Source organism: Geotrypetes seraphini, chromosome 17 (assembly GCF_902459505.1).
Source record: "Geotrypetes seraphini chromosome 17, aGeoSer1.1, whole genome shotgun sequence".
In the NCBI taxonomy this organism is placed as follows: Eukaryota; Metazoa; Chordata; class Amphibia; order Gymnophiona; family Dermophiidae; genus Geotrypetes; species Geotrypetes seraphini.
The window spans coordinates 26,266,564-26,293,371 of NC_047100.1; the positions used below are offsets into that span (position 1 = coordinate 26,266,564).

At 41.4% G+C, this 26,808-nt stretch overlaps 1 protein-coding gene across 13 annotated transcripts in view; it reads right to left on the minus strand.

The window, feature by feature from the left end:
- Window positions 1-5,133: 5,133 nt before the first annotated feature.
- Window positions 5,134-26,808, minus strand: part of FOXP1 (forkhead box P1) — an 825,883-nt gene continuing 804,208 nt past the window's right edge. For all 13 annotated transcript variants that reach the window (XM_033926373.1, XM_033926372.1, XM_033926366.1 and 10 more), the window contains 2 exons: window positions 16,071-16,237; window positions 5,134-10,048 (listed from right to left, as the gene is read on the minus strand). In XM_033926373.1, the coding sequence (XP_033782264.1) occupies window positions 9,904-10,048; window positions 16,071-16,237 (312 nt within the window). In that variant the 3' untranslated portion in view covers window positions 5,134-9,903. The remainder of the gene's footprint in view (window positions 10,049-16,070; window positions 16,238-26,808) is intronic.

Below are 26,808 nucleotides of genomic sequence, written 5' to 3' on the forward strand. Positions count from 1 at the left end.
GGGGGTGTTTGCAGGGGGGTGCGCCTTTGGCAGGAGGGCTTGGGATTCTTCCTGCTGGTATTTGGGGGTGGGGGGTAGGGGTGTGTCTTTGGCAGGAGGACTTGGGGTCCCTCCTGCCGGTGTTTGGGGTGGGGGTAGGGCTTGGGATCCCTCCTAACGGTATTCAGGGTAGGGGATGATTTCCTTCCGGCAGGAGGGCTTGGGATCCCTCCTATCGGTTCACACCAGTTCGGCGGGGGAGATCACGGCAGGCGACATTAAGCATCTCTTTTGCTGTGATTGTTGGGGGGAGGACAATTACAAGATGTTTAACTGGCTTTGTTTTTTGACAGGCGCCAGTTACAGAATCCTGCTTTTAGGCGAAGGACTAACCCCTCCTTCGCCTAAAAGGTCTGGTTTGGGACTTGGGCAATTTATTTTGGTCAGGAATGTGTTGTAGGGATAGATGTAGTGGCTGTCTGGGCGAATAGATTGTGGAGGTAGGCCATTCTCAAAACCCCCCCTCATTTTGGACTTTTGTTTTGAGAATGGACATTTCCCTGCTGCCAACTTCAGCATCTAGTGATTTAGGCCAAAAGGGGACTTTAGACGGTTTCTTTGTTTATGCCCCTCTGTATGTTTTTGTGTCATTGTATATTTTATCTTATTTTCTACCCTTGTTCAAATAAAAGTTTTTATCAAGATCATCGGTTCCACAGTTTTTTGCTTTTTGCTGTGCATGCATTGGTGCATATGCAATCTGGTCTCATGCATTCATGAAGACTATTCTGAGAACAATCAGACCATATTTTAATTTCTCAGCTGTCAGACTTCTTGTACAATCATTGATTCTCACGTCTTTTAGATTACTGTAATATTATCTACTTAGCTTCTTATAAAAATAATATTAACAGACTGCAGCTCATTCAGAATACAGCAGTTCAATGAATTTTCAATCTGAAAAAAATCCAATCATGTGATGAAATATTATCGGATGTTACACTGGCTTCCAGTTGAAGTAAGAATACTTTTTTAAATGGGCTGTATTTGTTATAAGACCTTGTTATATGGTCTTATATCAATTTATCTTGTTGAACATTTTAAATTTGCAGATAGAAAGCTGATATCACGCAAACATACCCCCCCCCACTGTGCTATCCTTGTCTCTTTCTCTCCTATAAATGATTGTAGTCATACCTCTTTCCCCTTATGTTTCAGTTTGTAACGTTTCATCTAAAGAATCCGCTATAATAAAACCCTTAGCGCGCATGCACAGTTGAAACTTCTTGCAGCCGTGATCACTGATCCGTGCTTCCATGTCGCCGCATGCGCAGTAGGAGCCTTCGGCGGTTTCCGATACCTGTGGCAGTTCCCCCAGCAACATTCCTGCCCCAATCTCCGACGCCGGATGACTTCTGACGACGCCTCTCCTTCTCACCCTTAGACCAGTAGCGGCTGCAGCCGTGGGGCATTTGCTAGGCTGGCACACTTCGATAATACTGCCCGGCCTAGCGGATGCTGGATAGTGAGCAGTTAAGGGAGAAGGGGTACTACTGGACAGGGGGGAGGTAAAAGGAATGGAGAAGGGCTACTGCTGGACAGGGGGGCAGGGAAGGGGTAGAAGGAATGGAGAAAGGCTACTGCTGGACATGGGGAGCAGGCAAGGGGTGCTTCTGGACAGGGGGGAGGTAAAAGTAAGGGAGAAGGGAAAACAGACGGGGCAGAGAGAAAGAAAAAAAGACAGACAGGGGGCAGAGAGAAAGAAAAAGAAAGAAACGCCTAAGTCTACACATCTATTCTAGCACCCATTATTGTAACGGGCTGAAAAACTAGTTAGTTATATTTCCCAATTTTATATTTTTTAATGTAATGTACACTGCTTTGACCATTTTTTAAAATCGGCATTATCAAATTTTAATAAACTTATTTATGTTTCCTACAGTAAAGGGCTGAATTTACAAGTGATTTTTCCATAGAACATTAGAGGTTGGTTCTTGGGACAAGAGTTTCAGTAATTTGATATTAAGCTCCAGTTCTTATCGAGCTTTTAGAAAGACGTTGAAGACGTACTTATTTGACAGATTTTATAAATGAGTTTATAATTCACTGTGTATGTACAGTATTTTCATTTGTTAACCACATAGAACTGAAAGGTATTACGGTTTATAAATTGATTTTTATGTTGTTGTTTTTTAAAGTGTAATACTCTTATGTTAAAATTTGTGTTAAAATTTTCTAGGATGGCCAGCTGCTAAAAACGCTCTCAGCCAAAAGCATGTCTTGGTTAGCTTGGCACTACCCTGAGGATATCTCACAGATTGCTTTTACTCCTGTTTCCAAATCTGCAGTTCTAGATCTTACAAAAGTTGATAGTCAAAAGCCTATAGCCAGTATTCCTTCATTTGCTAAGCTATTGGAGTTGATGTTTGTGAACAACTAAGTATGTAATGAATTATAATGTCCTGCAACCTAGCCAGCATGGCTTTCATGCTCTCCATAGTACAGAAACACTATTTGTTAACTTTGGTTGCAGCGATTAGAAAAAAAAACAGGATTTGGTTCTTTTAGTTTGGCATTTCTGCTGCTTTTGATCACCATGTCATGATTTTCAGGCTGAATGAGTTAAGTATTACAGGAACTGTCTTGGTTGGCATGGTTGACTGAATTTCTAAGCAAATGATCATACAGAGTATGGAAGGTAAATTTTCTGATCTTTGGCAACCAGAATGTGGAGTTCTACAGGGCTCGCCTCTCTCCTTTACTATTCAATATTTACCTAAGATCATTAATAGCTTTTAATAATAATAATAATAATAATAATAATAATAGCTTTATTTATATCCCATCATACCTTTTCAGTTCAAGACGGTATACAACAAGAGATGTTGTAAGAATAGTGAGGTTACATCAGATCAGAAAGGATTGGGAAGGAGTGGGAGACAATTGAGAGAAAAGGGTGGTAGGGTGGGAACAGGTAGAGTAAGAAGAGGTGAGAGAAGAGTGGAATTGAAGGATCAGATAAATTTGTCGAATAAGTGAGTTTTTGGTGTTTTTCTGACAGAGTGGTATGTGGGCGCCTTCAGGATTAGGTCGCTTAAGATGTTGTTCCAGATCCCTGCTTGGAAGGAAAGTGACCTGTTGAGGAATCTTTTCAATTTGTTTGTTTTTTATAATTATAAATCTTTATTGATTTTCCATAACTTAACAAAAAGTGCAATACAATATTCATCAGTAATATAATCTTTTGAGAGAAGGAAATGTGAACAGTAAAGTACTGAAAGAGAGGCAGAGTTTGTCCTGTAGGGTGAGGTGTTTCAGGAGGTAGGTGAGTGCGGTGCCGAGGAGGGTCTTGAAGCAAAGGCAGCCAAATTTGAAGATTATTCTGGCCTCGAAAGGTAGCAAGTGGAGTTCCTTGTAGTATGGGGTGATGTGGTCGGATTAGGAGACTTCCTAACTTCATAAGGCCTATATAAATTGTCATATGCTGACGACATCTTCCTTCTATGCCCAGCATTGGACTCATATACCATGACATTGGAATCTCTATCTAAGGCTACTGGAGTGGTAGACACCTGGGCACGTTTTCAAATAAGAAAAAAACTAAAAGCATCTGGTTTGGCGATTACGAGGTCCTCCCTAATAAATGTTTTTAAGCTGTCTACAGGTGAATCTCTCCAAATTGAAAATAAATCCAAAGAATTAGGCTTTATACTGACTCAGGACTAACTATGAAGAATCAGGCACATTTCCTTGACAGGGAGGTTTCCCATAAGTCATGCTTGTTAAGAAGTTATTAAAACATCTTTAGATCACTTTAGCTTTCACACAATAACTCAAGCTATATTGTTGCCTCTGATTCACTACTGCTGGGTTTTACAAAATGGTGGTAGAGGTTTCTACTGCAGGCCAGCGAGGTAAATGCTCCGACGCTCAAAGAATTGCTATGAACATCGGGGCATTTACTTCACCAGCCTGCGGTAGAAACGTCTACCATTTAGTAAAAGGAGCCCTATATGAGGGCATCACAAAAAAAGCTTCAATATAGAATTCAGCTCTTGCAAAATTTGGCAGCCAGACTACGGTAAATAGTTGGCTAAAGTGATTTCATAGAATAACTCCTGCATTACATGAACTGCACTGGTTAGCAGTACCATATAGGATCAAATTCAGATTTGCTTGCATTATTTTTAAGGCACTGGCTAGCCAAAGTTCATCATCGTTAAGTGTCTTTTGCTTCATAATGTAGGCACCATGAGACTTCACAAGAGCAGAGTCTTACTATATCCATCATTAAAATCTGTCAAATATAAAAGACATCATGAACGCACCTTTCAATACCTGGGTGCCAAAATCTGGAATGATCTTCCAATGGTAATTAGAATATAGTTAACCTACTGCATATTTCGTAAATTACTGAAAACCTCTCTCTTTGAACATCGGGCTTCACTCAAACTATGATGTTTAACAATATTATTTATAATTTTCATTGTTTTTGTAAAATTTTGTAATCTTTTGTAAACCGCTTTGAATCCAGTAGGAGTTATAAGACACCATTAGCATTAGCTGTCTCTTGTAATCTGCACAGAACTCTTTGGCTTGTAGTGCAATATAAGCCTCTGATATTGTATGATAGTATAGTATTAAACGTGACCTACTCTTGCTCAAACACCCAACATTTTGCTCACAGTGCTGCGATGCAAGCTATATGAAGGCAGCTTTATAAGTGTGCCTGATCAGAGCATAGTCTATAAAGAAAAGTGGGTGCCTACTTTCCTTTATATAATACAAGAATAACAGGTTAGATATGTGTATATACTTGAGACACGAGCACTCACGCCAGCCATAGATCAGAGGTACGTGCTCACACCTAAATAGATATGCACATAATTTATAGCATTATATAAAAGTCAATTATTTTTGCCAAGGCTCTCTACCTGTGTGCACACCCACCTGTGAAAAACAAACTATGAAATACATACATGTGTTTACAGAATAGGGTAGAATTTTGGCTTTTGTGCGCTTAATATGGAGCCTGATGTGCATAACCAGCATGTAAATATTAGTACCCATTTATAAAATTAAGAAATAACTTCCATATGACAATGCAGAAGAAGCAACCAGTGCAAGAAAAATTTAGGCCATGGCAACTTGAACTACCAGTGTGAACAACCAGCATTTTTATTGCATTTGAGAATGCTATAATGTCAGTAATTAGTACTGACTACACAACATTTTTATTGTCTGTATCAACAGACATGGAATGATGGAATTACAATTGATGTAAGGAATGAGTTTCTTGTATGCCTTATTAAAAAATATCTCATTACTGGCAGCACACACACACACATGAAGCACCATGCTAACAGTCTGGACTGTACCATTTTCATCAAGGCTTACGAGTAGCAAAGATTTTAAACTCCACTGGGCCCCGTTAGTCAAGCAGGCAGGCATGATGGTAACATTTGACTTTAGAGTTGGATGCCCGAGTTTTAAAATATCCTGAAGTGAATATGGCATTTGAGAGACCTGAACACGTCCTTCATACTACCTGGACAGCATATACCTGCAATGGCTAGAAGATAACTCAATTGAAATACAGAAAATGATGTAAAATGGAATAAGGATGAATGTTGTCACCCTGTCTCTGGCTTATGATATGCAGGTCCAGTCTTTTTTTTAAATTTCCCTTTCTAATGGACTTCTTTTGGTTGATGTTGTAATAAATGCCTAGATTCTGAAACCTATTTAAGGGCCCTGATCCTGCATGCATGACTTTCTGATGCACATCTGCTTTCCTGAAATGGTTTCTTCCCATCCTTGTCTTCTTCTCGAGCTACAAACCATTAAATACAAAATCTGAACTAAGTATGATTCATAGGGCATCGCATTAGTGCAGACTTGCAACGACGCTAGGGTGGTTTTCCTAGGCGGGTCTTTAAGAAGGTAAACCCGAGCCCACGGTTAGGTGAATTCTCAGGACATCTGTAATGAATATGCTGGATTCGCCAGTGCCAGCGAATGTATATCATGTGTATTCAAGATGGATAACCAAAAAGCCTGGTTCTAGAAGCCCTGTTTTGCAGACAGTGTGGGGGAACCAGGGCTCTAGCTTTAGCTACAGCTGGAAAGAGGGACACTGTTATCAAAACAGGGGCTCGGCGTAAGCCTTGATAGTTTCATGCCACTGCTGGTTGAATGCAGAAACCTGGTAGGATTTACATTTACAAATTCTTTCCGCGAACATGGAAGGCTGGGACTCTCATTCCTGACAGCGGTTTTGCTTTCAGAATGTACACTTTTCTTTGAGAGGAAAAAAAAACCAAAACATGTAACAAATTATCTTTATATCTTGGCACCTTGTAAAGTTTTTTTGGGGGTTTTTTTTTGTTTGTTTATACAAAACTTGATAGTTTGACACTCCTCCATTTTTCATCACTACTTCACTGATAAATTTTGAATGTGTGACCTTGGAATTTATCATGCAAAATATTTACTGCAGTAGAACACATTTTAAACATACTTTTTCTATTTTTTTAAATGCATGAACCTTTTTTTTCTCAAGACAACTGGAAAAGGCAGTGGTAGGATAACATAAGGGGTGGGAAAGTATAAAAAGAAAAAAAAAATAAACAAAAACTGTACAAAATGCATTGACAGACAAAAAATATCTGCCTACTATTTTACAATTTAAAGGCAAAAAAAAGTATAAAATCAAAATGAAAAGAGTCGGGGATATTCTCCCACATGTCAGCAAATACCACCCATTATTCTTAACGCAAGGATAACTTAATAATATAGGTGGGCAGTTTAGTCTGCAATTCCATTACATTTAAAAGTGGGTTTTTTTTTTCTAAGCAATTTTTTTGTAAGTAAAGCTAATAAAAAGCAATTGCACAGAAAACATAGGGTGTTCAAGACAAACAAGTCTGCATTTATTCCTATTTTCAGGAATATATTTTTTAAAAAAAAGAAAGAAAAAGAACCCATCCTTTCCCAAAAGGCAAAGATTCGCACAGACACCTGGGATACATATTTACAAATGTGGGAAAGGCCACCCCTACACCCAAAGGCATAGAGATCACAATCAAAAAAATAAAACACCAAAAATAAACCTAATGGTGTTTGCTTGATGAAAGGCCTGAGATTTTCTGCTGATTCTTCTGCAAGGCTGGAACACTTGCAAGATAACATGAAATCTAAATCTTAATTTGAGTTGGTTTCGTTTATGCTACAGCCTTTAGACTACGCATGCAAGACATATAGCTAAGTGCAACTGAGTGAAATGTACTTTTTATCTATTCATCCACTAAAGGTTTGAACTGAGGTATGTGTACGAATAGTTTCTCATGCTGTCATCTTTACTCGTGTCTAACTGCACATGCTGACAATCAACTAATCTACCAGCTTTTTTTTTTTTTTTTTAAATTTTAAGTTTTGATATCCCCTTTTGAATACCAGCAAACCACTCAGTAAAGAAGCGCTGGGATCATTTTGCATGACCCCATTTGGCTACTGCGTGCACATCATGAATCTGTCTGGGTGGAATTAAAACAAAAAGGCTCAACCACAGGCTGCCCCTTGCCCCCCCCCCCAAAGAGAATCAAAATCAAGCTGAAAAGTTTACAAGAGAAATAGGAGTGTTATTTTTTTTTTTTAATGAAAGACATTGCTGACAATTGAACATCAGTGAGGGAATTGTGTCATCTAAAAAACTAAAAAGAATAGGTGATCCTAGAACAAATTCTCAAACAAAAGTGGCATTTAATCCTTAAAAACAAAGTACAGCATTATGTCCTTCAGTACAGCATTATGTTCTCTGTATCTGGACCGCTGCCTTTAATCAAAATATTAATTTTCAACGATGCACATTCATGTCCCCATGATGGAATGCTTGCTGTATGTGGCTCCCTTTAAGACTAGTCCCGAAATTTTAACCCAGATAGGTCCCATATTTTTCCTGTGCTATACCTAGTTTGGTCAATGTAGAGAAGTCAAACTGAAAAGCAACAGCTTTGGTTAAGACATCTACTGTCCTTCTAATGTGTTTGTAATAAAAGGAGCAGTGTCTCCCACCCCCCCTCCTGTCCTTCCACTTTGCAGGGTAATGATAAAACCACTTTTTTGTCACAACCCTCTAAAGTCTTTCACCTCCTTTGATCAACAATAAGAGGATATTTGGCTTTGTGTGATAAAGCATCTAACAGAGAACATAATTTACCTTTGTGTAATATCTTTGGTAATTTTAAGACACAAAAAAAAGTGTGAACGCAAATATAAATTAAACTGTAATAGGCTTTTGAACCAAAACAAGTTTTAAAAAAGCTACAGGTCCTACATAAATAAACAAGTGACTGAAGAGAGTGGTTGCCGTACAGTTTTATAGGTGTGGTGTGACTTGACGTGTAGAGACTGAAAATTAACAGCTGACGTGAAATTTGCCTCCATGAACACCGTGGACTCACAAAACAAGCTTCAGTTTCACACTTTCTTCTGTATTTTGCTCCCTTCTGCTCTTAGTTACAAACTGAATTGCAGTACAGCTGAATACTAGGCCCAATTCTGACCTAGCGTCCCCAAAACGAGTCCGTCCCGAAATCTAAATTGGCATCAATCTCTTCCAAGTAGTTTGAATATGCACATGATACATACCAAGACCATATACAGGAAGAGTACATTTATGAATAGCGGCTTTTTTTTTCCCTTTAAATCACCACTATCGCTTACAGACTTTCCGCTGATACCTGTGCCGGTAAGCTTACTGCAGAAACTAAGCTGCCAACCCATCAAAATTCTTGTCAACCTAGAGAGAGGCAGCTGCCGTAGCACTCAATATCTGTTGCATTATGGGTTCTTTGGAGGGAGGGGGTTTGTGTTGTAGATTTTGCTTTTCCTAGTTCAGTGTTCACCATTCCTGCCAAAGCCCCCCCAAAATACTGTTTAGTGAAATGAATCTGTGTTGTTCTATACAGTGATCCTATGTCCATTATTCACGCTCATCATGCTTGTGGATATTCCGCTGTTGTACACAGAGGATCGTCTTCATGCGTACTGCAGCTCTCGGGACTATTTAATAAAAATTAAAGAATTTTTTTTTAAAAAAATGGAAAGATTTCTATGCTTTGAAAGAAAACAAGGTGACTCCAGGTGACATCTGAAGGAAATCTGGAATGACTGACATATTACGAACAGGTAAATGACATTCAGTTTCATATAATAAAAACACCTATTAACATTCATCACAAAAGTACAGAAAACATATAGCCTCAAAGAGGCCTTGGGCCTGAGTGAAGGCCTGAGGTCAGAACTTAAAATGGTGTAGTAAAAGCAAAAAGCAATACATTAAAAATTTTGGGATAATTATTCTGCCTCCCTACCCTCCCAGCACACATACAAAGGCCTTTCCCCCATGCCCAATGGAAGCAAAATAATTCACTTAAAGGCAGTGATAACCAGGTTAACATGCAGTATTCTGCAAATACATTGTCCACTGGGATCCTTAAAGTCTGGGCGTAGGTCTGACCTGCAGCGTAGGTGGTACGAGCTCAGTCTGAGGTCCTCGGTTTTCACGCTGGCAGGACTACTGCTCAAAGTCTGCAGTGAAGTGTAGGAACAAGTGTATCAGTTCAGCAAATTTACAACACTGATGTTGACTGCAAGAGAGGAAAGTCTCCAAGTACCAAACAAGTCCATCCAATGCACATAAAGTACAAATTCCTTTTTTCAACAAAAAGTAGAAAAATCAAAAGTACTCCCAAACGGGATACTTGATGGCACAAAAAAGTTAACACGTTTCAGAGTCGTCAAAATGGACTGAGAATCCTCCAGACTGTACAACGGAGAGATTTCACAGCTACATTTCATTCTCTTTGTTGGGTTTTTTTTTTTTTTTTAAATCTTCATTTTCAGGATGATTACAAGGCATATTCATTCCATGTCCTCGTTTACAGGTTCGTCTTCATAATCTCTGTCGGGGTCAAAATCTGGACTGTGGTTGGCTGTTGTTACTAAGGAGAGAGGCCCTTCGTTCTCATCCGGATCTAACGGTTCCTCTTTAACATGCACATGGTGCCTGAAACAATATTTTTGGGGAAAAGAAAAAAAAAATACATAAGACTTTCCTGATCAATAAATGATTCTGTTTAAGACAAATGTCACATGTTTGGAGTACATGATAAAGTATTATATGCAAGAAAACCACCTTCACTGTTCTCTTTTTGCAGATGTTTACGTCAAAGCAATTGTTAGGTTTCAAAGAATGAAATGACTAGTAGAGATCACAAGTCAGTAAGTGAGATGGGAATCAGTAAAGTAAAACTGTGACTTGTCAGGCCACTATGCTTGAGGAGGCTGGACTAATAGTCATTGTTTGCTGTGTGCTGTTTCTCTCGTTAATATGCACAATCTGTGAGTTAACTCTCCAGAGGATGACCCCAAGTGAGGTTCTATCATTAATCAACTTCAAGCCAACACAGCAAAGAGGCACCATGATACATGCTTTAAACTCTAAATTAATGCATATTTTCACAAACTGTCAATAAGGGAAGAAAAGCCATGCCAGGAAACACAAACGGAGAGGAAAAAGCCTCGCTCAACGTAACAATATGATAAGAAAGCACAGCCCTAACTAGAATAATAACACTGTCAGCTGTAAACAAGGCATAACATGATCCTTAACTCACGGTGGGCAAAAGGACACACTAAAGAGATGAGATCTGCCAAATTTCTCATTACAGAATAGCGCGTGGATAACCTGCAGGGACGTGTGGGTCTGTCTTTAGAAGCTGCTATGACAACAATTGAAAAATGTTGTTCATAAATCATATTTATGGCAAACCCTTCACAGACATGAACAATTGTTTTGTTTTGGGGTTTGTTTTTTTTTTAGTGGCTTTAGACATGTAGAATACCCAAGTGAGTTTATATTATCTGCTTCTAGGCCTGGACAGAGAAAAGTATGGTTTCTGTGGACATTATCTGATATCGTTAATAGGAAACAACAATTCACGCCCTGTATGCCTCTGATACAGCTGAATTTCTATGCACTTCTTGTTCTCCAGTCCTAATAAATTAAAACTCCCACTCTCTCTCTTACTGAGTGGCATCTACCACCCACAGACTTGGTTATTTCTTCTGTCCCTCTCAGTTTTAACTCTTTCAAGTAATGATCTGTGAGAATGAATTCATTACCAATGGAATTTTAAAAAGGTGCAACATGCATGTTAATTACATCCAGGTCTGCATGACCTGGCAGATGGGAAGACTATTTAAAAGTGTCTTAAGGTTTTATTTTTGCATTGGATTAAAATATTTAATTAAAGCAGACCTTAAACTTATACATCTAGCACAGCATTCAGTGATTGTCAACAACAGCTAAATACAATTCTAAGTGATATCTTCACGTGTACTGCAGCTCTTGGAACCATTTAATAAAAATCAAAGAATTAAAAAAAAATAAAAAAAATGGAAATTATGGAAAGATTTTTGTATCAATGTATCAAGTTATCTTCTCTATAACAGATGAATAAACTGAAGTTTCTACCGAAGGCAAAAGAGTGTGAAAACCGTTTCTACTCACGTGTATTATAGGAAGAAGCAATATTCCATGTTTGTTAATTATTTATCTAGTATAAGTCAACAGAACGGCTGGCTAGGTAACATCAAGCACTCCTCATCCTACCTCAACTTCAGAAAACTAGTTAAAACCAACCTGTGTAACTGATTTGTAACCAAAAACTCATAATACCTTTTACCTGTACTCTACTCACATATATTCTAAGACTTCATTTTTTTTTTTTTCCTTCTCGCTGAAAGTCCAGTTCTTTTCATTGTAAACTTCCTCTGATCCCCCCTTCCTCCCTACAAATATTCATGTATTCTATGACTTCATTGTTTATTTTTTCGCTGAATGTCCAGCTCTTCTTATTGTAAACTGCCTCGAACTACTTTGGCTTTGGCGGTATATAAAAATAAAATTATTATTTACCTGTTTAACAACTGTTAGGACTCCTATTTATTTATTTTTAGCATGTAGCTCATGCCTTTCCAGTGGTAATTCAAAAGGAGTGACTGTACAAATCAAGATATGATTGATACTGTAGTACACTAGGTATTTCCCTGTTCCTAGAATTCTTACAATCTAAAAGGCCTTTTCATTAAAAGTGCACTCAAATTTGGGCTTAATAACGCAGGATTTTACTACATGCTAAGCCCAGATTTAACCTTTTGGGGACGTTCCCTCTTTTTTTTTTAAATTTTTATTGCAGGTCATGGGTTAACATAAATCATTAGCATGCAAAACCTGCAGGACGTTAATACAGGATCACTTACTGCCTTCTGTTTAAGAGGTGCTAAGTGCTCCCACATTAATTCTGTTCTATCCAGAGAGGGCCAGATTCAACAAATGGCGCCTAAGCATGCCTATATTGTAAGCGCTGCTTCATGTGGTTGTCAATCAACTGCTAGGCACCGCTTATAGCATCTAACAGCACGTAAGCAGACTTAGGCATCATTAGATGCCTTAGACGTAGGCACCAGTACATTAGGCCAGGTTTTACAGGGCTTAATGCACTGGTGCCGAACTCGGACTTGATGGACCGAAGGTCTGATCCGAAGATGGCAGTTCTTATGTTCTTATGCCTATTCTCCATTCCTAACCAAATCAGCTTTTTGGGTAGGTGTCTTGAGGCATCGGATGGCATCTTGACTTAGGTGTTGCTAGGTGCCGCTCTGAATTCCACAGGGAACTCTTAATTATTTTATTTTTAAACTTATTGATTAACTACTTATCAATTATCTTCAATGGTGTGGTCAATTTGGGATGTGTGCGGGTTATAGTTGGGCGTCGCTAGGCATCCGCAATTAAGAATGCCTAACTAGAGTGTTATTTATAGAATCTGGCCCTTAGCGTGCGCTAAATATAATGTGCTAGCTGGCTAACGCTTCAATACCAACTCTGCCCATGCTATGCCCTCTCAGAGGAAAATTCAGATTTAACACGCAAACCCTTTAATGCGTTACCGTACTTTATATTGCTCCTTTGACAAAGTCAAGTTTGGTTTACAATGTTTCAAGCATTTAGCCATGTGGTTGTAGGAAATTAGAAGTGAAAAGGTGGAGTTCAATGGTAGTTCCCATTGAAATCCCGAGGGCACACGAAGAGAAACTTGGAGGTTGAAAAGTGAGAATGGAAAAGAGGTAAGGAGGGGAAACATACCCACTTCTTTCCTCTCATGAAACAAAATTACATGTGCAAACTGATTTGGAAACTTCTGCAGCTTCTAATGTTATCAGCTATTTTGGAAATTGTCATCCCCACCCCAAGATTAAACATTTTACCTTTTTTGATGGGGATACCCAAGTCCTGCCAGTAATGCTATTCTTATGTTCTTACAATCTCTTATTGAGAAAGACATGGGGGAAGCCACTGCTTGCCCTGGATCGATAGCATGGAATATTGCTACTCCTTGGGTTTTGGCCAGGTACTAGTGACCTGGATTGGCCACCGTGAGAACGGGCTACTGGGCTTGATGGACCATTGGTCTGACCCAGTAAGGCTATTCTTATATTCTTATCTGCTGTCCAAACCATTCCCCCACTGCCCGGTACTGCTTTGAACTAAGCATGTGTGATGAGTGCTGGCATCAGAGGCTGAAAGCATGCCACCGATTTCCTCACTGCTGAGGCGGTACTGGGGGTTTCGGGCAGTGGATCTCTTCAGATGGTAGACTTGGACAATCCTGCTGCAGTTTTGGAGGGAGCCCCCGAGCTAAAAGTGGGGGAAGCCCAGGCCACCAAGTCCTCCCCCATGTGGCTAAGTCACTGACTTTAACAGATAGATAGATAAATACATAATGACTACCTTTTCATGATGAGATTCACCCAAAGTGGTTTACAACAGTGTTCTTCAACTGCCGGTCCATGGACTGGTGCTGGTCCACAAACAGTGCTCTTCAGCCGCCAGTCCACGGTGTGATTGATGTGGCGTTGTCTTTGGGCCGGCTCCCTCTTCCTCAGTGCTGCAGTGCACAAGCTGTGGGGAGAGGCTCCTATGTGCGTCCTGCGCCTGAACCGGAAGCCTTCTGACATCGCAACGTCAGAGGGAAGGCTTCCAGATGAGGCGCGGGACGCTGCCCACGGCTCTGTGCAATGCAACACTTAGGAAGAGGGAGCAAGCCCGAAGATAATACCAAGGGGGCAGGCCACAAGTCAAGGCACAGCACGGAGGGAGGGAGACAACAGTAGGGGGAATGATTTTATTTTTTAATTTAGTGATTGATTTACATCTGCTGTCTGTTCAGGAAGAAATGCATTTGTTTTGGTTACGTATTTGCATGGGGTTATCTGTGTTCTGGTAGGAATGAATGTTGAGAAGCATACAGTCTGCTTTGTGTAGTTTTATTTTGTGATTAACCATTATGTGTTGTTAATATGATTATATTGTGTGTGTATATATGAAAAATGAATGAAAAAAATGGTGTTACAATTAGTACTATTATGGGGGTGGGGTCTGGGGTGGAGATGGGCAGGGTCTGGCCCACGACTTAGCCCAGTATTCTTCAACTGCCAGTCCGCAGATCAGTGCCAGTTCACAAAATAATTATTTTATTTCCACCGGTCCATAGGTATCAAAAGGTTGAAGAACACTGGTTTACAATATACAGAATAGTAATCAGGTGCCCTTAAGTATTTTTTTGCTATAAATACATGGAAGGGAATATTTTTGTTATAAATACATGTTCTCAGTGCTAATAATTACATTATAATTAAAAAGAGTTCAAGTTAATTTATAAGGTTTTGTAAGTGAAAACCCCCCAAAACCTAAATGTAACCTAAAAATCGTTTGAAACTGGTTTATTATTGGAACCTTTTTTAAGATACCAATCTAAGTCAAATATAGACTAAAATAATCTATATTACCAATTCCCACACCTGCCCCTAGGCACCTTTAGCTAGTTGGGTTTGTAACAATGAACGTGCATGACAGATCTATATATGAGGAAGGCATTGTGCATAGATCTCTCTCATGTACATTCACTGAAGATATTTTGAAAACTCAATTTTTAGGATATCCTTCCAGAAAGGTTTGTCAGTTATTGTTCTATATAATAAAACCTGGCTTTATGAACCTAGGGCCATATGCACTAAAAGTTCTAATTATCTAAGGCCTCCTTTGCTAAAGCCTCTCTCTTAGCCTTTATCTATGGGGACAAAATAATTTAGCAAATCATTTCTTTGTGACTATGCAGAAAGTGTTCTGCATATTTCATAAATAGTTACCCAGGTGCTAACTTTACCTACAGTATAGATTCAACAGTTCCAGGGTAGTTTTCAAAAGCTTGAAAATGACAGACCCTGATACAATGTTGTATATTGGAGCTGATATGTTTTGGGCATTAGGACTTAAATAAAATTGCTCTGTAACTACCAAACACACCTACAGGGGGCAACCTACCTTTGCTGCCATACACTTTGTCTGCCTTCATGCCTTTTACATTTGGGCATGGACAGTGAATTCCTATTGCTTCACTCTGTTATGCATGCATTCATTATATTACCGTCTGCTTGCCGCTATAATGCTCCTATTAATTTCCCTTTTGATATTTTAAGAGCGACATATAAATCATGCAGCCTTTCAATGTGCCATCGTTAATGCCTACCACTAATGCAGTGTGCTGAATTTAATTTTAAGCCTCCTACCCAACAAAACAGATTCTTTTTTTTTTTTTTTGGTCTTTGCAGCTCTGTTTACTGCACAATTCAAAGTTGGTATAAAAAAAACCCACATGTTAAGAAACAGGTCTTTTCTACCGAGGCCCTGAACTGAACAGAGGGAAACAGACTCCAAAGAATTTCTAGCTTTTGTGTACTTGTTGGTCTGAATTGAATTGGTGCTTTTTTTATGTGGAAGCCAGATTAATGGCCTTTTTAATGTTGTTGTTTTTTTTTTTTTTTAATCTCTGCAAACACTTTTCAGAAGCACAGAAAGGATTTTTACATTTGCTATTTGGAAGAAAGAACATGATTAGTTAGCAACTGAAAAGAATTTCACAGGCGCTGAAATATGGCCAGCTGTTTCTGAAGAGCATACTCACAAAGCTTGCATAGGGGACCGTCCAGGACTGCTGTCACTCCCATTACTGTTTGCGTGCTCCATCACACCATTGAGTTCTTCCCTCATAGCGATGGCTAGGTTGCTTAGAGTGGGGTTTCCCATGGAAGCTGTAGTGTATAGAGGTATACTATTCTCAGCCATTGAAGCCTGTCAAACACACAGAATGAATGAGGTAAACGTCAGCTGTTCCAACTTAACATATCCAGCAACTCTCCTTCTGATACCCTTATGCAACTTAACTATGCTGTTACGAAACCCCCTTCGTTAAAAGGAACCTCCAAGGTTTTCCCAGTTTGAACCATTCGGGAGCTATAGTTTTGTACTGTTCCTATGCTTTGTCCTATTCTTTTCTTTCATTTTTTTTTAACCGCTATTGTACAGTCTGTTCTTAATGCATCTTTAGCATAAACAGCTATAAATTTAGAATTATCCAACAGTTCTGTCACCAGCGCTAAGGCTTCTCAGCACAAGTAACTCTCCAATCAACTATGTACCAGTAATCACAACTAAGTACCGCTTTAAAACTCACAGAAAATTGAGACAGTTTGCGATTTGCTAGAGCAATTTATCCAGTTGTTAGGGCTGAGCAATTTTCTCCACTGCAAATGTGGGTGTTCAGAATTAACTGAGATGTTTTGACCTTTGCCAAGCTATAGTTTCCAGAAATAAAACTGTCAACTTCTCTCCTGCTCGTGCCCTTCCTTGAAACCCTTCCAACGGAGTGTCCGAGAGCCATCCAATTGATATCATATGAGAGTTGGTAATGCATCGTGTGATAACATTTGTCACTGTGTGTATTTTATGCTGTGCATAGATATAGTCAACCTATTCCAGTGAAGTGCAAAGAGTTGCGTCAACGTAGGTTCTCGACAGGGTCAATTTGTAGTTCATATTATCAAGACAGAAAATATATACTAATGTTATTCAGGACAGTATATTCAATTTATTTGAAATACAAAATAAATGTGTCAGCAGATAAAGACCATAAAGACGCACATAGTTAATCCACTTTCCCATCCCTCTAAAAAAAAAAAAAAAATTACTACAATTTCTAAGCAGGTAAGCTAAACGTGCTTTCCTTCCAAATACAGTTGAGGAAAAAAAAAATCATCTCCCCAAGGAACGCATTATATACTCTTAAGAGGTCTTCCAAGGCTACAGTGGTGACCTGCTGCGAGACCTTGAAATGCCTGAAACCTGATTTATCTACTGCAATTAAAACATTCCCCAAGTTTTAATTAGTAATGTGCCAGCCAATACTGAAAGGCAGGTGATAACCCATTTGCCTTAGCACCAAAAGCACTCTCAAAGGAGAGATAGCTTTATGTGAAAAACATTTTTCAAGTGCCATATTATTTGATTTTTTTTTTTAATTGTTTATATGATCTATCTTTGGCTGTTTATTATTCTTGATGATCTGTTAGTATTTCGTATGCTGAACTCTGCCGATGTCCCAATTCATAGATGTTTTTCTGAAACCGGCAGTCAGGGAAGTCAAGTCATTTTTGCAAGATACAACCCACTTATTACAAATGATTGAAAACATGGATGCTTTTTTGGTATCATTTGCCATTGTCTCCTTATATACTATGATACCTAAGATATAGCATTAAATGTTATCCATAAAGTTTTGAGGGAAAGAGAAATGCCGCAACGTATCTCTACAGATTTTTTTGATGGATTTGGCATCATTAGTGATCAATAGGAACTATTTCTTTTTTCAGAAAAGAAATTCTTTCAGCAGACACAAGGAGTAGCGATGGGGGCTACCTTGGCTCCATCTGTAGCTACCCTGGTGGTGGCGGAATTTGAAGAGCAATTTTTGTATGCATTCACTCATTTTCAAAACATTGCGTTTTGGAAATGCTGTTTAGATGATATCATTTGTATTTGGGTAGGGACTCGAGAGGGTCTACAACAGTTTTTTTTTCATGGATGAACTCACTGACTGCCTATTTGAAATTTACTATCACATTTCATAATAACTGGTTAGATTCATCAGGGCACTAAACTGTGTATAACTTTATATGAAAAACCTACCACACAAAATTCGTACTTACACTATGAGAGTTTCCACCCTGAACATCTAAAACACAGCCTACCTATATGCCAGTTTTTAAGGCTTCATAGAATCTGTGCCTCTATGGACGATTTCAAACTTCAATCCTTCCAGATGATGCAACGTTTTAGAAATCGGGGTTATCTTGAACCGGTTATCAGACAAGCCTATTTGAGAGCCAAATTTGCCAATAGGGAGCTTTTGCTTCAATATAGTTCAACATCTCAGGAAGATAGAATGGTGGCTGTGTTCCCATTTTCCAATTACACCATAGAATGGAGGAATATCATCTATAAACACTGGTCTATTTTAGAAATTTATGATAAACTTACTGCTCCCCCTATGTTTGCTTACCGTAGAGGTAAAACCATTGGAGAAATGTTCTCTTAGAAAAGACTTAATTATGAAACCTCTGCTTTAAGCTTGGTGGGTCACACCAAATGCAGCAATTGCGAATGGTGCAAGTCCACAATAGAGGGATTATGTTGGACAGTTCCATCTCAACAACGATCTATTTCCTCTAGAACTAATGCGACCTGTTCTTCTAAAGCAGTAATTTATGTAATAATCATTTGTCCTTGTGACAAATTATATAGCGGTAAATCTATGAGAATGATAGAAACCAGACTGACAGAACACAAGTCTAGGTTAAAAAATAAAACTCCTTTAGCTCCATTAGTATCCTATTGGGAAGCAGCTCAACATCATCCTATGGAATTTAAATGGCAAATTCTTGAAGAGATTGTAGTAGGGTGGGAGGGTGGCGATACTAAGTCCTTGATCAACTACAGTATAAAGAGCAGAGGTGGATTTTTGAACTCCACACTCTGGAACCAAATGGGCTCAATGCAGAACTAGACTGGATGTCTTTAACTTGACTAGTCTAATTCTCCTGGTTTTTTTGGGCCTATCGCAATCGCTCCTTGTCTTTATGATGTGGGATGGGTGGAGCATCTCTTTAGACTTGTTCGCTGGATCAGGGTTGACGCCTGCCATGTTTAAAATTTTCTCTAACTGAAAGAAGTAAGTTTTCTATAAATCTATGCACTGTAAATGATTTTTGATTCATAGATTGAGTCTATAACATTGCTTTGTTTGTAATTTTGATTGTAGTATTGCCATGTCCTGAAGCAGTATTGTTGCACAAAACATGCATGTCGGCGTTGATGTTCTTCTCCTGGGTCAGCTAATGCCTGAACCAGGACTTCAAAGGTAAGTCTTGATTAAATTATCTATTCAAGTTTGAGCTGATTAGAGAAGTTGATAACATATACTGTATTTTTCGCTCTATAAGACACTTTTTCCACCCCCAAATAGGGGGTGGAAATGTAAGTACGTCTTATGAAGCGAAGATAAAATTTGTTAAGCCGCCTGCCGCCGCCGCATATTTTAACACCCCCTCAGCCGCCGCCACATATTTTTAAACCCGCTGCTGCCGCATATTTTTAAACCCCCGCTGCCGCATATTTAAAATCAAAACACACCACCGCTGCATCTTTAAAACCCACCCGCCCACCCACCATTCGCTGCCGTCGTACCTGGTGGTCGAGCGTATTTCTCGGCCAGCGGCACCACAGGCCAGAAGCGCAGAGATCAGGAGCAAGCCCTCTGCGCTCCCACCTAGGCCCGCGCCGATCTCCGAATGGCTGCAGTCAGCTCTTGCGGGACTTGTGAGAGCTGACTGCAGCCATTCAGAGATCGGCGCGGGCCCAGGCAGGAGTGCGGAGGGCTTGCTTCTGATCTCTGTGCTTCTGGCCTGTGGCGCTGCTGGCTGGGAAAGATGAGAGCTGTCTAAGGAGGGAGGAATTTAAAAAGGTACCGAGGAGTATGATTAAAAAAGGTATTGGGGGTACGTGGGGGTATGATTTAAGGTACTGGGGGGAGGTACATGGGGGGTATGGGGCCTGCCTGCCACTAGGCCTGCCTGCCTGCCTGTCAGTTGCTAGGCCACTAGGTATGCCTGTGCCTGCCTATTACTTAGCCACTAGGCCTGTGCCCTGTCCCGGTCTATCACTAGACCACCAGAGGGAGGGACAAGGTACAGAGCCTGGCAGGGAGAATTTGGTTCAGAATGGTTTTTTTCTTGTTTTCCTCCTCTAAATCTAGGGTGCGTCTTATGGAGCGAAAAATACGGTAAGTTACTCGTCTTATGGAGCGAAAAATACGGTAAGTTACTAATATGATTGTTACTTATGATTCAGTAGTGTATGAGTTTATGAGGAAGCGATAGCGGCAAAGAGCTCCATGAATTTGATATTATATATATCTGGAATGCCGCTTCTGAGGGCTCATTAAACACTTCTGATAAATCCTCAATGTCACTGAGAGCATTTCATTGCAAAGTTGTGGATATGAGAACATCTATTTAGTAACTGGAGTGATTTGCATATTATTGTGAAAATTGAAATTATAAATGGGCAGGCTTATTGTAAATAAATAAATCCCAGCTTCCAAGAATTGGGTTTTCAAAGTTTGATAGACACATGTAAATGCCAGGATTACCATTTGCCCCTCTCCCTTTTATAAAACGTGGCATGGTTTTTAGCGCTAGGCATGATGGCAACAGCTCTAACACTCATAGAATTCCTATGAGCATGGGAGCTGTTACCGCTGTGGCTGGCGCTAAAAACTGCGCTATAGTTTTGTAAAAGGGGAGGGGTTAAATCATAATAGGGGCTTCTGTAATCAGAGCCAGTGCCTAAGCCATGTGGCTAGTTAACTCACCCCACATCATTTTGACTTCTATAAGCCATGTTCTGTCTACATAGCAATGGTTATCCAAACATAGTCACTAGATATTTGTCCCACAATAACAAATATTTGGATTGACCTGAAAACAGTTTCCGGACAAGCAGGAAGAGTCACCGATGCCACACATAGATACCCACTCATCCCAAAAACACAAAATCAAGTGCCTCGAGAACTGGGACCCAAATATTTTCACTCCTGCTCCAGATGGGTGTATGTCCTCTCTAAGCATTGCTAAAGAACATCAATCAATTCCTACAGTTTCCTAGGCAGGCAATTTTGAAACGTCAGCATTTGTGGAAAAATATAAAATCTACCTGCAGCAATACTACTTTCCCCTCTGGTACTTGACACTACTCAGAAAGTATTATCACTTTTTCCCAATGATTGGCCGAAGCTCCATATGCTAAAGTTGCTTTCTAAGAGCTGGTGCCTCTTTTCTGCTGGATATTAGCAGATTTTGCCTTCCATAAAACAATAACAGTCTTATTTTTTTCATATACCGTATTTTCTCGCATATAACGCGGGTGTTATACGTGGTTTTTACGAACCGCGCATACCCTTGCGTGTTATACGCGTGAGCGCGTTGTACAAAATTTTTTTTACATAGTTTCCCCCCCCCCGACGCCCGATTCATCAACCGGAAGGAGCGCTCGCACTCCCACCCCAAAGGACCGCTCGCACCCCCACCCGAAGGACCTCTCGCACCTCCACAGCCTCCACCCCTCCCCCATGGAGAAGCTGTCTACCTTGTTTCCGGATGCCAGTCCAGCTGCTTCCTCTGCCGGCGGTCCTGCTCCTTCTCAGAGCCCTGTGCTGCGCTGCTTTCTCTTCCGGCGGTCCCGCCCTTTCTCTGACATCAGAGAAAGGGCGGGACCGCCGGAAGAGGAAGAGCGCAGCAGGGCTCAGAGAAGGGGCGGGACCGCCAGCAGAGGAAACAGCTGGGCTTGCTGGCATCCGAAAACAAGGTAGACAGCTTCTCCATGGGGGAGGGGGGAGGCTGTGGGGGTGCGAGCGGTCCTTCGGGTGGGGGTGCGAGCGGTCCTTCGGGTGGGGGTGCGAGCGTTCCTTCCGGGTGATGAATCGGGCTTCGGGGGGAGGCATCAGGCTTTCAGGATGGGGACAGGACTTAAAGGGGGGACAGGACTTCAAAGGGGATAGGCAGACCTTCAAGGGGGGACAGGACTTCAAGGGGGGACAGGACTTAAAGGGGGACAGGCAGACCTTCAAAGGGGGACAGGACTTCAAGGGGGGACAGGACTTCAAAGGGGGACAGGCAGACCTTCGTGGGGGGACAGGACTTCAAGGGGGCACAGGACTTAAAGGGGGACAGGCAGACCTTCAAGGGGGGACAGGCAGACCTTCAAGGGGGACAGGCAGACCGAAGGGGGTGAAAAAGCTATAAAATAAACCCACTAGCGTGTCAATGTGTTGAGAGGAAGAGGTGGTCTGGGAAATTCTGCTGAGAAAACTCCGGGTCCATTTCCACCCCCCAGTTACCCTAGTCCACTCCACTCAACTGGTTCACACACTGAGTGGGTCTTTGGGTGTTGTTCCTGGGATCTCTTTCAGTGGTTTGTCAGTATCTCCTTGTGGTCCAAGGAAGGAAACTTTGTTAACCTTAGCATTGACCTTCAGAATATATTTGTAACAGCGCTGCTTGTGTGGCATTACCGTAGGCTATGTAGTGATGGAAAGAAAAAAACAGACCTTTGCACATTTTTGCACTAGGTGTATGGTATAGGTATATAGGTATAGGTATTCCTGCACAGCTAAGTCCTTGTGAAGTTACGGTACCTTGTTCTTTCTGTATTTGACATCTAGTAAGGTCTCTGTTTGGAATGAAAGATTTATGTTATGGTAAAAGCAGATAGCGTTGCTGGTTTTAAAAAGGTTTGGACAAATTCCTGGAGGAAAAGTCCATAGTCTGTTATTAAGACATGGGGGAAGCGTCTGCTTGCCCTGGATCGGTAGCATGGAATGTTGTTATTCTTTGGGTTTTGACCAGGTATTTAGTGACCTGGATTGGCTACCATGAGAATGGGCTACTGGGCATGATGGACCATTGGACTGACCCAGTTAGGCTATTCTTATGTTCTCATCTTGTTTTCACTTCTTATTTTAATATATCTTTTTCTGGGAACTTATCAGTGTTTTTTAGAATGGGAACAAAAATGGACATAGGAGAACTCACGCACCATTCACACACCCTCCAACCAAAAACGTCAAAAGAAAAAAACTGTTCATTCTTATAAACAACCATATAACTTTTAATCTAGAGTTATTGAGTATGAATTCAGCAACAAGAACAGAAATCACATGTTCATTCTTATAAACTATAACATTAACCGGTAGATCAAACGAAGTATCGAGGACAAAATAATCTAAATACAGTTACCGTAGTTACGGTAAAGTTGTACGGTAAATAAACAAAGTTTACAGGTTTATTCAGTCATCATCATCACAGTCATCTGAATCCTTGAATCCATCAAAATCTGAATTGTCATCATCATCATTAAATAAGGTGAGCACAGCCTGCAGACGATCCTTGTTTATTTCTGAAGTGATATCGTCATCGTCGTCGTCGTCATCGCTGATATCCGTGTTGTTGCCTCCTTCCGCTGCACTGGTAGTAGCCGTAGTGTCATTGGTTTCATAAACAATGCCCGCTTTTCTAAATCCGTTTCGAATGGTATCTGGTGTTATTTTGTCCCATGCTGAAGCCACCCACTTGCAGACTTCTGTGAAAGTTGCCCGCTTCAGCCGCCCCGCAGGTGTGTACTCGTGCGTGCCGCTCTGCATCCACTGCTCCCACTCTTTTCTAACAAAAGTCTTGAATGGATGATTCACTGTGATGTCAAGTGGCTGCAGCTTACACGTCAGGCCTCCAGGTATCACAGCGATGTGGGCACGAGTAGAATTAATGTAGGCCTGAACATTTTTTTCTTTGTGGGCAGCCATGGCATCAAAAATTAACAAGGATTTTTTTGCAAAGAATCCACCCTGTCTTGCCCTAAAGCATTTATCTACCCACAATCTCATTACGTCGCAGTCCATCCATCCCTTTTTGTTGCAGTGCACAACCACACTGGTGGGCAGCTTTTCACGGGGCATAGTGACCCTTTTGAAAATGAGCATGGGCTTTAACTTAACCCTGCTAGCTGAGCAACCAAGAACTACTGTAAAACACGTTCTTTCATGCCCAGTTGTGGTGATGGCAACAGATTTAGTACCTGTGGGGGCTACGGTTCTTGTCGCTGGAATGTCGAATGCCATTGGAATTTCATCCATGTTGATGACGTCCTTTGCAGTGATGCCAAGTTCAGATATTTCTTTGGCGACAAAGTCACGGAAATCAATCAATTTTTGCTGCCAGTCATCCGGAAGTCGCTGGCCAACAGTTGTTCTCATTCGAACTGATAGTCCGTTCCTTTTCATAAATTTTGAGATCCATGTGAAGCCAGCTTTGAAGTCGGGTATTCCTCTTCTATTTGCAAGTAGTTTTGCCTTCATCTGAATCTCAACAGTAGAGACTGATTGATTTTGCTCCCTTCTCTCCAGAATCCACTGCTTCAAGTCATCCTCCAGCTGAGGCCATTTTGGTTTGGCCCCACGACGTGCCCGTTTTCGCGGATTGCATTTCTCCAGTTCCTTCTTATCTTTTCTCCATTCACGCACCGATGTTTCTCCAACATTTAACTCTCTCGCTGTGGCCCGGTTGCCTATTTCCTCAGCTTTCGCAACGACTTTAAGCTTAAAGTCCGCTGTATATGACTTTCGTCTCATTCCTTCCATTATGGCGGTAAATTTAAATTTAATTGATAAACTCTACTACCGGGTAGATAAATGCAGAATATCAATCTGAAGAGATCAAATTACTGAAATGTGGGCTCTACATGCAGCATTAATCTTTTATAGGCTTACCCAAAGGCTGAGATGCTGTTGTAAAGGCAAAATGGTATTTACTGGGCAAATTACAAGGCCAGATAGAGGGGGGAACAAAGCCACATTGTCAAAAGCACACCGTGACAAAGGCCCGCCTTGGTGACAGATCAAAAGCGCGCCCCGACAACCCGGCGCAGAAAACTGAGCGGCAAGCATGCTCAGACCATCTTCTTTGTCTGTAGATGGTTTGCGCATGCTTACAGAGCGGCAAGCAGGACAGGGCGGCGAAACGAGCAGGCGGGACCAGAGGAGACTCGGGGCAGGGCTGGAAACGAGCAGGCGGGACCAGAGGAGACTCGGGGCAGGGCTGGAAACGAGCAGGCGGGACCAGAGGAGACTCGGGGCAGGGCTGGAAACGAGCAGGCGGGACCAGAGGAGACTGGGGCAGGGCTGGAAACAAGCATTCGGGACCAGAGGAGACTCGGGGCGGGCTGGAAACGAGCAGGCGGGACCAGAGGACACTCGGGGCAGGGCTGGAAATGAGCAGGCGGGACCAGAGGAGACTCAGAGCAGGGCTGGAAACGAGCAGGCGGGACCAGAGGAGACTGGGGAAGGGCTGGAAACGAGCATTCGGGACCAGAGGAGACTCGGGGCAGGGCTGGAAACGAGCAGGCGGGACCAGAGGAGACTGGGGCAGGGCTGGAAACGAGCATTTGGGACCAGAGGAGACTCGGGGCAGGGCTGGAAACGAGCAGGCGGGACCAGAGGAGACTGGGGTAGGGCAGGAAACGAGCAGTTGGGACCAGAGGAGACTGGGGCAGGGCAGGAAATGAGTAGTCGGGACCAGAGGAGACTCGGGGCGGGCGAAAGGAGAGTCGGGCGGCGACGGGAGAGTCGGGGCGGCATGCGCGGTATACGGGTGTGCGCGGTATATAAAAATTTCTGTACATAATTTTGTGTTTTTCGCACGCTATACCCGTGTGCGCGTTTTACACGGTGCGCGTTATCTACGTGAAAATACGGTAAACTAAACTTAAACATTGGCAAATTAGGGAGGGAGGGAGGGAGGGATAGAAAGATGCTGTGCACAGTGCAAGTGTTCTGCTGCACAGGGGGTGGGAGGGAGGGATAGAAAGATGCTACAGAAGGAAGGCACAAGGGGATGGGTGAGAGGGGAGGAAAGATGCTGCACATGTGGGGAGAGAGAAAGGAAAGAGGAAGAATTGGGGTGGAGGAGAGGAAGGGAGAGATGATCATTGTACATGAAAAAAATAAGACCTAGTCTGTTTTTTGGGCCCAAAATTAATAAGACACTGTCTTATTTAGGGGGAAACACAGTACTTGAAAAGTCAATAACCATCAATGTGCTTTGATGACAACTCATGCCTTCAGTATGATACAAATTTGAAAACAGTTGAGATGTTCTAACCAGATGGTGACGCTTAACCACAAACACCTAATCCATCTGTTTGCAAAAGTTGTTCAGTACTAGATATCCCATGTGTTTGCACAGTATTTGCAAGAGGGAAGAATGGAGACTGAAGATTCCTAGTTCAGAAAACTCTGTTGGGTCTTCGGGAAGGGATTGCTCATCCTTGATAAACAATATTGATCATCACAAAGTGAAGACAATTCTTAGATTGCAATGGAGGTAACACCATTTGATTTTAGGACGGTGGTACAGGGTCTAATTATGCCTAAATTGGATAACTGTGATTCATTTTATCTTGGTTTGATACAAGTAAAGAACAAGGTTTTTGCAGTTGGTAATGAACTCAGTTGCTAGGCTGATTACTGACACACCTAGAATGAAGCATTTCTCGTCTGTTTTAAAACAACTTCATTGGCTACCAATAAAATGGAAGGTACAGGACAATGTTTTGTCCCTGGTCCACCGGGTATTATTTAGATCAGCCCCAGCATGTTTTGGGTTGTTGTGGGAGATCTATAGACCTGGAAGGACATTGAGATTTGAGGGAGGAATGAGATTAACAGCTCTTAAGGAAACAGGGGGGGTGCTATGTAA